The sequence below is a fragment of the Lipotes vexillifer genome, unplaced genomic scaffold, assembly GCF_000442215.2.
Source record: "Lipotes vexillifer unplaced genomic scaffold, Lipotes_vexillifer_v1.1 scaffold1139, whole genome shotgun sequence".
Lineage (NCBI taxonomy): Eukaryota > Metazoa > Chordata > Mammalia > Artiodactyla > Lipotidae > Lipotes > Lipotes vexillifer.
In genome coordinates this window covers 3,056,324-3,067,943 of record NW_006798273.1, presented here as the reverse complement: position 1 = coordinate 3,067,943, position 11,620 = coordinate 3,056,324, and the positions used below count along the sequence as shown (strand labels likewise).

Genomic DNA, 11,620 nt, shown 5'->3' with positions numbered 1-11,620 from the left:
AAAGGAAAGGCACGGAATTAGCCGAAACCCAGCCGTCGGTCCAGGGCCCACCGGAAGGGGCGAAGGACAGGGGACGCACCCGAACAGAACGACCCACGAAAAGCAGGCCACGCAACTGCACCCTGAGGACCACAGTGACGTTAAATCCGCGTTTCACTTACAAAGGCTTAAAACACCAAAATTCTAGCCGTGATCACTGTAGTTTAAAACTATGCAGCTTATCGAAATAATGCCATTTGCAGCCACATGGATGGACCTCGAGATTGTCATACTGAGTGAAGTAAGTCAGACACCGAGAGACAAATATCATATGGTATCGCTTATATGTGGAATCTAAAAAAAGGGTGCAAATGAACTTATTTACAAAACAGAAATAGAGTGACAGGTGTAGAAAACAAACTTCTGGTCACCAAGGGGGAAGGAGGGAGGGATAAACTGGGAGATCGGGATTAACATATACACACTACTATATATAAAATAGATAACTAATAAGGACCTACTGTATAGCACAGGGGGCTCTACTCAGTACTCTGTAATGGCCTATATGGGAAAAGAATCTAAAAAAGAGTGGATATATGTATAACTGATTCAGTTTGCTGTACAGCAGAAACTAACACAACATTGTAAATCAACTCGACTCCAGTAAAAATTAATTAAAAAAAAAAACTATGGAGCTTAAAACACTATTTCTTTTAAAGGGTTCTTTTTTGTATTTTTAAAATACTCACCTAAAGTGTCTAAGCTTTTTGTTTGTTGTAACTAAGGACATAAATCAATTTTCTTACCAGAAAAAAAGTGTTAGTTTTTGAAAGTTTTCAAAGGATTGAGAGCTCTCATATGGTCAGAAGAGACTGCAAAGGAATCGGTGGTAAATGTAATGTGACGCACAAGAGGACTCTTGCTGTATGATTCCACTTACATGAGGTTCTTAGTGGTCAGATTCATCCAGACAGACAATAGGATGGTTGTTGGGGAAAGGGAGGGCACAGAGTTTCAGTTTTGCAAGATGAAAAGTGTTCTAGAGGTGGATGGTGGTGATGGTAGCACACAACATTTAAACCTGACCTTGAGCTGGGTCCAATGCAAGGATATCAAGTATTGACAAAGCTTGTGCTCTCTGGACACCAATTCCTACCCTCCCCCCCACCAAGATTCCACTCAGAAATCAAGACAGACAGGACACTTCAGGCTTTTCTGGCAAAGGAATAAGACATCTTTAGGTTTTGACTTTTTTTTTTTTTTTACTTCATGGCATGCAGGCTCTTAGTTCCCTGACCAGGGATCGAACCAGCACCCCCTGAAGTGGAAGCATGGAGTCTCAACCGCTGGACCGCCGGGGAAGTCCCGGTTTTGATTTTCTTATATAAGAAACGTTGGCTGCAGCATAGTGTAGAACCGCCACCCATCCGCCATAGATTCCTTATCACTGGATTTTCTTGGCACCTGCAAAAACAGCCACAGTGTGACAGCTAGACCTTCAGGCTGGACAAATGTTGAGACTCAAGTATGGATCACCAGTCGAACGTCCAGTTCATTCATCTCTGAAAATACTTTGGCCTGTGTCAGTAACTACGAATTTTGCAGGACGTGATGAGAGCGTCTGCAGGAGAAGCTGTTTTGCTGACGTGCAGAGGAAAAGTCAACCATGTGAAGGTGGCAGCAAGGAAGCTTCTCAGGCCAAGTTTCCAATCTGGAGGGTTTTCAGGGTGGGGTCAGTCCTGCCACTTGCATTTTCTTCCATAAGAAGGATCAAAACTCTGGTTCCACAAAAGAACTAAACGCCATCCCAAATAACCACTTCAGGGAACCAGAGGGATCCTTGGATGTAAAACAGAGGACATCCCGCCTGGTCTGCCTTTGGTGACCCATGACCAGGGTCCTACTTCTCTGCAGCAGACCGTCCTCCCCCAGCCCCACAGCCGCTACGTACCAGTCTGGGCGTGATGCTGACAGCGGCTCCCCGTCCTTCCCGGAGGACAAATGCATTTGTACTGGTTGACACCTTCCACACATGTGCCACCATTCTGACAAGGCTGGCTGGAGCATTCGCTGATATCTAGGAAAATAAATAAGTTTCAGATACAGGTATGTGAGTTCTAATTCTAAAATGAACAAACAGAAAACAAAGGTGGGGTCACTTTCTTTCCATGGCAGGATGATTCCAGTTTGTGACCTGCCCACTCTGCCCATGCCACGGCCCCTCCCAGGAAGAGCAAGAGCTGGGAGGGGGCCAGTGGGGCTGAGGTGTAGCCTCTACCCTCCATTCAGCAGGCCACGGACCCTGGCGCACGCTGCGCCCACCTGGAGCTCTACCTGTGGGAGCTGGCCCATCACCCAGCTACGTTCCACCAAGAGGCGCCATTTTCTAATTTGCAGTGTAGATGCTGTAGCGGGGCAGAGGCAACTACCTGTGGCCTGTGCGCACACTGCCTTTGCGTCGAGCCTTACAGCCCCCCAACTCTGCCCCTATCAACCAGCACCCAGGTAGAACACCTTCTGAACAAGAACTCAATACAGAGGCTTATAAGAGAGAGGGGTGGCCCATCAGAATGTCCAGAGATGGGGAAAATGAACTCTTTCCAAATTCCCACCCAGACACCCTCCTGTGCTCATTATTTCCTGTGCGACCAGGGAGGAGTTAATATTGACCTTGACGTTTCCTTAATGTCGGAAAAGGGAAATGTTCTTCGCTTATATACACAATGGTCCTGTGGAAAATACAGAGAGAGATATATTAAACGTGTTTAAAATTTTAATAGGTTTAGGGACTTCCCTGGCGGTCCAGTGGTTAGGACTCGTCGCTTTCACGGATGGGGGCCCAGGTTCAATCCCTGGTCGGGGAACTAGGATCCTGCAAGCCGAGTGGCGTGGCCAAAAAATATGATAATAATAAAATAAAATTTTAATAGGTTTAATAGGTTTTAATAGATTTTTCTCTGTGTGGTAGATTACAGGTAATTTTTGCTTATTGACAATTTTTTATACTCTTCTGTTTTCCCACAATAAATTTTCTAATGAGAAAAATTGATTTTTTAAGACCCTTGGCCCACATCTGCTTGTTGTGAGTTCCTTAAGCCCAGTTTTAATGCACCGAGCACAGGCCGTTTCCACTAGAGAGGAAAGGTTTGTCTGTTCACTGACTTCACCACAGCATCTTGGGAAAGAAAACTGGAAGCACCTTCTTGTTGGCATAAGAGCATCCTTTCCTGCTGTGTCTATCAAGAGGGAGGAAAAGGTGCTTTGCTCCTGATGAGAACAACAGCCTTCCTGTGGGTGGGTTGGCAGGGACTCTGGCTTCTCTTCAGCCTCCTCGTAATTGGGATGTTACGTAGACGATTACATGGATTCTATTAATCGTGAAAGGACCCAGACCATCCAAATGCTGCTTATCCCTGGAGAAGGAGCCATTCCGATTCCGCAGTAACATCAGCCTGGGGAGGGGAAACTCAGCGATCGCCCCTTCTATGTTCTGTTTTCAGATGACCAGTTTCCAGGAATGTGTCTGGAACGACACAGATGCCCCAGAGCTTGGGATTCCTGTTTCTGTCCATTGTCCAGCATCATCATTGCTCCCCAGCAAAGTCTGAAAGATCCCAGATCACTAGACTGGGAAGTTATGGGCAGAGAGCCAAAGACTGTGAACCGGAGAATCCTTCGGTTTGGCCCCGGGGCGGCGACCAGCGCCATTGTCTGTCCCCTGCTGGGCTTCCAGTGGAAGGCACTGAGTCTAGCTGCACCTGGCTGCACCTGGCTGGTGTGGGTGTGGGTGTGCGTAGGGTGAGGTGGAATCATTGGCTTGATAGAGAAATGCAGAGGTGCCCCGCTCCCGTCTGGATCTTGTTTCCCAGGATTTTCATTTCTAGACAGGCTCCATTCGACTCTCTTTATTTCTTATCTTGGTACAATGTCAGGCATTCCATGGTCTGATGTCCAGTTCTGGTGCCCCATCTGTGACTGATTGAGGTACAGTTGTCATCACATTCTTATCTGTCCAAGCTGTGGCATTTAGCTAAATGCATGTCAGAGCTATAAAGAGGGCACTGGCAGACCTAAATAGACATCTCTCCAAGGAAAGCATACAGATGGCCAACAGGCACGTGAAAAGATGTTCAGCATCGCTAATAATTAGAGAAATGCAAATCAAAACTACCATGAGGTCCCACCTCACACCGGTCAGAATGGCCATCATTAAAAAGCCTACAGGGGCTTCCCTGGTGGCGCAGTGGTTGAGAGTCCGCCTGCCGATGCAGGGGACACGGGTTCGTGCCCCGGTCCAGGAGGATCCCACATGCCGCGGAGCAGCTGGGCCCATGAGCCATGGCCGCTGAGCCTGCGCGTCCGGAGCCTGTGCTCCGCAACGGGAGAGGCCACAGCAGTGAGAGGCCCGCGTACAGCAAAACAAACAAACAAACAAAAAAGCCTACAAATAACAAATGTTTGAGAAGGTGTGGAGAAAAGGGAACCCTCCTACACTTTTGGTGGGAATGTAAATTGGTGCAGTCATTACGGAAAACAGTATGGAGGTTCCTTATGGTGCAGTTATATGATCAGCAATCCCACTCCTGGGCATGTATCTGGAAAAGACGAAAACTCTAATTTGAAAAGATACATGCACCCCAATGTTCACAGCAGCACTATTTTTTTTACATTTATTTTTACTTTAAAAATTTTTGGCTGCGTCGGGTCTTTGTTGCCACACGCGGGCTTTCTCTAGTTGTGGTGAGCGTGGGCTACTCTTCGTTGCAGTGCACAGGCTTCTCATTGTGGTGGCTTCTCTTGTTGTGGAGCACGGGCTCTAGGCGCGCGGGCTTCAGTAGTTGTGGTATGCAGGCTCAGTAGTTGTGGCGCACGGGCTCTACAGCACAGGCTCAGTAGTTGTGGCTCACGGGCTTAGTTGCTCCGCAGCATGTGGGATCTTCCCGGAGCAGGGCTCGAACCCGTGTCCCATGCATTGGCAGGAGGATTCTCAACCACTGCGCCACCAGGGAAGCCCCCATAGCAGCACTATTGACAAAAGCCAAGGCATGGAAACAACCTAAATGTCCATCGACAGATGAACTGATAAAGAACATGTGGTATATAAACAGTGGACTATTACTCAACCATAAAGAATGAAATATTGCCATTTGCAGCAATATGGATGGACCTAGAGATTATCACACCAAGTGAAGTAAGTCAGAGAAAGACAAACATTATAGGATATCATTTATATGTGGAATCTAAAAAAAAAATAATACACATCAACTCATTTACAAAACAGAAACAAATTCACAGACATAGAAAACAATATTATGGTTACCAAAGGGGAAGGGACAGAGGAGGGATAAATTAGGAGTTTGGGATTAACAGACACACTACTATGTATAAAGTAGATAAACAACAAGGTCCTTCTGTATAGCACAGGGGAACTATACTCAATATCTTGTAATAACCTATAATGGAAAAGAATCTGAAAAAGTATATATATATGTATGTGTGCAGCAAAGTGATTCAGAGATATATATATATATGTGCAGCAAAGTGATTCAGAGATATATATATATATGTGCAGCAAAGTGATTCAGAGATATATATATATATGTGCAGCAAAGTGATTCAGAGATATATATATATATGTGCAGCAAAGTGATTCAGAGATATATATATATATGTGCAGCAAAGTGATTCAGAGATATATATATATATGTGCAGCAAAGTGATTCAGAGATATATATATATATGTGCAGCAAAGTGATTCAGAGATATATATATATATGTGCAGCAAAGTGATTCAGAGATATATATATATATGTGCAGCAAAGTGATTCAGAGATATATATATATATGTGCAGCAAAGTGATTCAGAGATATATATATATATGTGCAGCAAAGTGATTCAGAGATATATATATATATGTGCAGCAAAGTGATTCAGAGATATATATATATATGTGCAGCAAAGTGATTCAGAGATATATATATATATGTGCAGCAAAGTGATTCAGAGATATATATATATATGTGCAGCAAAGTGATTCAGAGATATATATATATATGTGCAGCAAAGTGATTCAGAGATATATATATATATGTGCAGCAAAGTGATTCAGAGATATATATATATATGTGCAGCAAAGTGATTCAGAGATATATATATATATGTGCAGCAAAGTGATTCAGAGATATATATATATATGTGCAGCAAAGTGATTCAGAGATATATATATATATGTGCAGCAAAGTGATTCAGAGATATATATATATATGTGCAGCAAAGTGATTCAGAGATATATATATATATGTGCAGCAAAGTGATTCAGAGATATATATATATATGTGCAGCAAAGTGATTCGGCTATATATATATATATCTGAATCACTTTGCTGCACACATACATATATATATATATATATCCGAATCACTTTGCTGCACACATACATATATATATATATATCCGAATCACTTTGCTGCACACATACATACATACATATATATATATATATATATATATCTCCGAATCACTTTGCTGCACACCTGAAACTAATACAATATTGTAAATCAACCCTACTTCAATTAAAAAAAAAAAAAGAGGGTACTGGCAGAGACTACGGAGAGGCTGGAAAGCCAAAAGCATGGATGATAATTCCATTTTAATCTGTTTACTGAGCACTTACTGTTTCCCTGGAACTAAGCTAAGTGTTTTAGATGCATGAGCTGATTTTTCCTCTTTTCCTCTTCCTCATCTTGCTTCAAATTTTCCATTTCTCCAAACACCTCATTTCTAGGTTTTCTGATTTTTATTTACATTGTCCTTTCATTGTTTTTATCTTTTTAAAATTTCTTTCCACTTGTTTGGAAATAACTAGGTTACAGTTTTCATCTTTTTTTATGGTCATGTCTTTCTGGGATTTCTTCGTTGACTGTAGAGAGTTTACTCTCTGTTTTCTTATAATAATTTGTATGGAATTTGGCAAGAGTCCTTTTCTGTTACTCATATTGAGGGGAAGTAAGTTTTCCCGCATAGCTTTTCCGACTTCCTGACTCTTGATCCCCCGCTTTCGTTGTTTCTCAAGGTGGCTCATGCCTTCTCTGCTCTGCCCCATCCTCTCTCTTACTTTTACCTGGACCATCCCTTTCATTGTTTTGCGCCGAGCTTCCTTGTTGGGCTCAATTTGGATTCTCCTATTCGAGTCTCCTCCACGCTGGAGCTTTGTCGTGAGAAGTTTCCAGAGGTCCTCGGGGCCACATTGCTCCAGCCACTGAAACTTCTTTTTTTTTTTTTTTGCGATACGCGGGCCTCTCACTGTTGCGGCCTCTCCCGTCGCGGAGCACAGGCTCCGGGCGCGCAGGCTCAGCGGCCACGGCTCACGGGCCCAGCCGCTCCGCGGCAATGTGGGATCTTCCCGGACCGGGGCGCGAACCCGCGTCCCCTGCATCGGCAGGCGGACTCTCAACCACTGCGCCACCAGGGAAGCCCCTGAAACTTCTTAATGCAAAGATAAACCCCACACCTGAGGAAACTGACCCAGAAAGGCCAGTACTGACCCGGATCCCAATATGATTATTGGATTTTCAAGAAAAATTAAAAAATCCTCTGGGCATCCAGGCACAAAGACTTATGATAGCAACAACAGTATCAGTTAAAACAGGAGACGTGGAAGAACACATTTAAGATACTCAAGAAAATGTGAGACAGGTATTTTATGTCCAATCCAACAGTGGTTGGGTGGTAAGGCTGTACACTTTTTGAAAGCGTAAGAACTCGGGGAACTGCCCCCCTGAGTCCCTCTTTAAGGAACTACTGGAGAGAGGTCAGCATGAGGGCAGTGATGCTTACCAAGGCTCAGCATCACAGGAAGAGAAATGACGGACAGCAGGGACTTCCCAGCAGAAGTATGTACCGCCGCTCTGCCCAAACAGTAAAAAATCTCACCAGAATCTGATCAAGCCTCTGGAGTTAGCTACCAGTTTATAAGAAATACAGAGACCAAAAACTTACAAACTTCCAGTCATAAGATAAGTACCAGGCATATAATGTACAACGTGATGACTGTGGTTAACTCTGCTGTGTAGTATATTTGAAAGGGAGTAAACCCTAAGAGTTCTCATCACAAGGGAAAAAAAAAACATTTTTTTTGGTATCTGTAGGAGATGATGAATGTTAACTAAACTTCTTGTGGTAATCATTTCACAATATATGGAAGTCAAGTAGTTATGCTGTACACCTTAAACTTACACAGTGTTGTATGTCATTGTATCTCAGTAAAACTGGACACACAGACAAAAGAAATGCAGATCATGTTAAACGACCCTACAGGGATGCAGTGCGCAAGATCAAGCTGTGGGAAACAACCCATTTTCTTCAACAAATAAAACTGCAAAGGAATGGGAGACGGGGAAGAGAAGTTGTCTCCTTCAAGACGACTATGGATTAAAAAAGGTGTAGGAGACGCATCCACCAACTGCAATGTATGGAACTTATTTGGACCCTGGTTCAAACAAAGTGTTAAAAATATGAGAGACAAAAAAAAAAAAAAAAAAGAGAGACAATTGGAGAAACGTTTACCCTGACTAGATATTTCAAGATATTAAGGGATTTGCTGTGTTCATAATTACTGGGCTATGAGTAGCTGAGAACCATTAAACTATTCTTTCTACTTTTGAATGTTTGAATTTTTTCATAATGAAAAATGCTTTAAGATTGCTTGTCTTGATGAATGGATAAAGAAGATGTGGTACACACACACACACACACACACACACACACACACACACACACAATGGAATATTAGTCAACCATGAAAAAGAATGATATAATGCCATTTGTAGCTACGTGGATGGACCCAGAGATTATCACACTAAGGGAAGTAAGTCAGACAGAGAAAGACAAATACCACACTGTGGCGGGGCGGGGTGGGGATGGAATGAGAGGTTGGAATTAGCAGATGCAAACTATTACATATAGAAGGGATAAACAACATGGTCCTACTGTAGAGCACAGGGAACTATATTCAATATCCTGTAATAAACTATAATGGTGGGCTTCCCTGGTGGCGCAGTGGTTGAGAGTCCACCTGCCGATGCAGGGGACGCGGGTTCGTGCCCCAGTCTGGGAAGATCCCACATGCCGTGGAGCGGCTGGGCCCGTGAGCCATGGCCGCTGAGCCTGCACGTCCGGAAGCCTGTGCTCTGCAACGGGAGAGGCCACAACAGTGAGAGGCCCGCGTACAGGAAAAAAAAAAAAAAAAAAAAAAAACCATAATGGAAAAGAAAAAAAGCTTGCTTATCTCAGCATTGGTTATGATTACAGAAGCCACAGAGGAATAGTTAAGTACAGAATAGCCCTTATGAGGAAGGGCTTCATATCCATTAAAAGTTATGTTTAGAAAGAAGAGTTAATGGAGATTAACTTGTGTTAACACAGAAGATGTTGAATATGTAAAATCTGCATATATCTGCTTAGATAAAAGTCTGGAAGGAAATTCATAGTTTCTAAATATAATCCCCCATTCATTCATTCACTCACTCAAGCATTCGGGAAATCAGCCAGCCAGTCAGTTTCACAGTAACTAATTATCAAGTGGCTACTATATCAAAGGTCTTTCAATTGCTGAAGGTCTCTGAGGAAGGGCCTCATGATATGAAGGCAAGGGAACTGAAGCTGTGCTCTATTCTGACTCCAAGATAACCTTACAGACACCACATCCAGTGCACGACCCTGCTTTTCCGCAGTCTCCCTGTGGTTTGCGTCTGCAGGCCTCTTCCTGTCTCCTTTGTCCTACTTTGTCTGGGTCCTGAGCTGCTACTTCTTTGTTTTTTTTTTTAGAGGCAGGATCTGATATGAGTTTCTTTATTTATTTTTGGCTGTGTTGGGTCTTCGTTGCTGCACACGGGCTTTCTCTAGTTGTGGCGAGCGGGGACTACTCTTTGTTGCAGTGCGCAGGCTTCTCATTGTGGTGGCTTCTCTTGCTGCAGAGCACGGGCTCTAGGCACATGGGCTTCAGCCGTTGTGGCACGTGGGCTCAGTAGTTGTGGCTTGCGGGCTCTAGAGCACAGGCTCTGTAGTTGTGGCGCACGGGCTTAGTTGCTCCGCGGCATGTGGGATCTTCCCGGACCAGGGCTCAAACCTGTGTCCCCTGCATTGGCAGGTGGATTCTTAACCACTGTGCCACCAGGGAAGTTCTTTTCTCTCTTCTCTGGGTGCTCTTATCACTGTCCATGGATTTAAAGACCATCATTATGCTAACATTTCCCAACTGCGTCTCTCTGACCCTCCTTTGCCCTTGACACCAGACTTTACATCCAACTGTCCACCTAACTCTATTGGGAAAGGAAGTCTTTGGCCCCCCACTGGGCCTGGCACACTCCCTCAACATGAGATAAAGCATCCACACGGCCTGTGCTGGGTTTACCACCTCGTGTGGCCATATCTTTCCGTGCTTCCTGCTCCACAAGTGCTCTTTTGTTCTGCTGAAGTTGTATGTCGATGGCCCTCAGGCACGTCCTCAGCTCCAGTGTTTCAGCTTCCTTGGGGGAGTGGAGGGGTGGGGAGGAGGATCCTTCCACTGCACGCAGGTGAGCTGCCCTGTGCAACTGCTGCTGAGAGAGACCCACCCGCCCTGGGGGACGGACGCCCACGGCTGGAGCTCATCTTGCTCTGTCTGCTCTGTGTGAGGACAGCGTTACTCCAGCCAGGGCCCGACTGCTTTGTGTTTTCCTTGGCGACGCCAACACCGAGATGCAGTGGGCAGAAAGTGCTTGGAGCCTCACTGGGACTGGTGACCAGGGCACGGTACTGTGCCCGATGGTCTCCGCGGGTTGAATGTATGGATCTCTACTGGGATGTTGCACAGACATGTTAACATGACCAAAATGGAATTCGGATCAACGACCCACCCACAGGTTGTTTAAAACAAACCTACTAATTTACATTCCCACCAAGAGAAAAAAGAATGAAATAATGCCAGTTGCAGCCACATGGATGGACCTACAGATGATCATACAAAGTGAAGTCAGTCAGACAGAGAAAGACAAATATCACATGATATCACTTATATGTGGAATCTGAAAAGATAATACAAATCAACTCACAAAACGGAAACAGACTCACAGACATAGAAAACAAAATTATGATTACGAAAGGGGATACGGGAAGGAAAGGGATAAATGAGGAGTTTGGGATTAGCAGATACACATTAGTGTATATAAAATAGATAAACAAGAAGGATTTACTGTGTAACACAGGGAACTATATTCAGTACCTTGCAATAACCTGTAACGGAAAAGAATCTGAAGCCATACATCTGAAACTAACACAGGATTATAAATCAACTATAGTGAAATAAACACAACAACCAAAAACAAACCTACATGTGTCGCTGGGTCTTCATTTTCTCATGCACCCTGTCTGGGAGCCTGGGAGCCTCGCCTTCTTTTCCTGCTCACATCCCACGTGGGATAAGTTCCATCAGTTCTGTTTCCAAGTTTACTTTAAGTCTCCCCTGCACCTGCTAACAGCCACCTAAGTGGTTTCCCAGCGTCCATCTCTTCTAGTCACCTCCAGTGCATGTCTATACAACAGCAACATGCCCATCCAATCAGCACACCCCTCTTCTTAAACCTGCTTTTTTTTTTTTTTTT

General features: G+C 44.2%; 1 protein-coding gene across 1 annotated transcript in view; it reads right to left on the bottom strand.

Annotated features, from left to right (window-relative positions):
* The window catches only part of FBLN7 (fibulin 7), a 47,981-nt gene that overhangs the window by 4,193 nt on the left and 32,168 nt on the right, over positions 1-11,620 (bottom strand). The window contains 1 exon segment of the mRNA XM_007470221.1: positions 1,931-2,056. Coding sequence (XP_007470283.1) covers positions 1,931-2,056 — 126 coding nt within the window.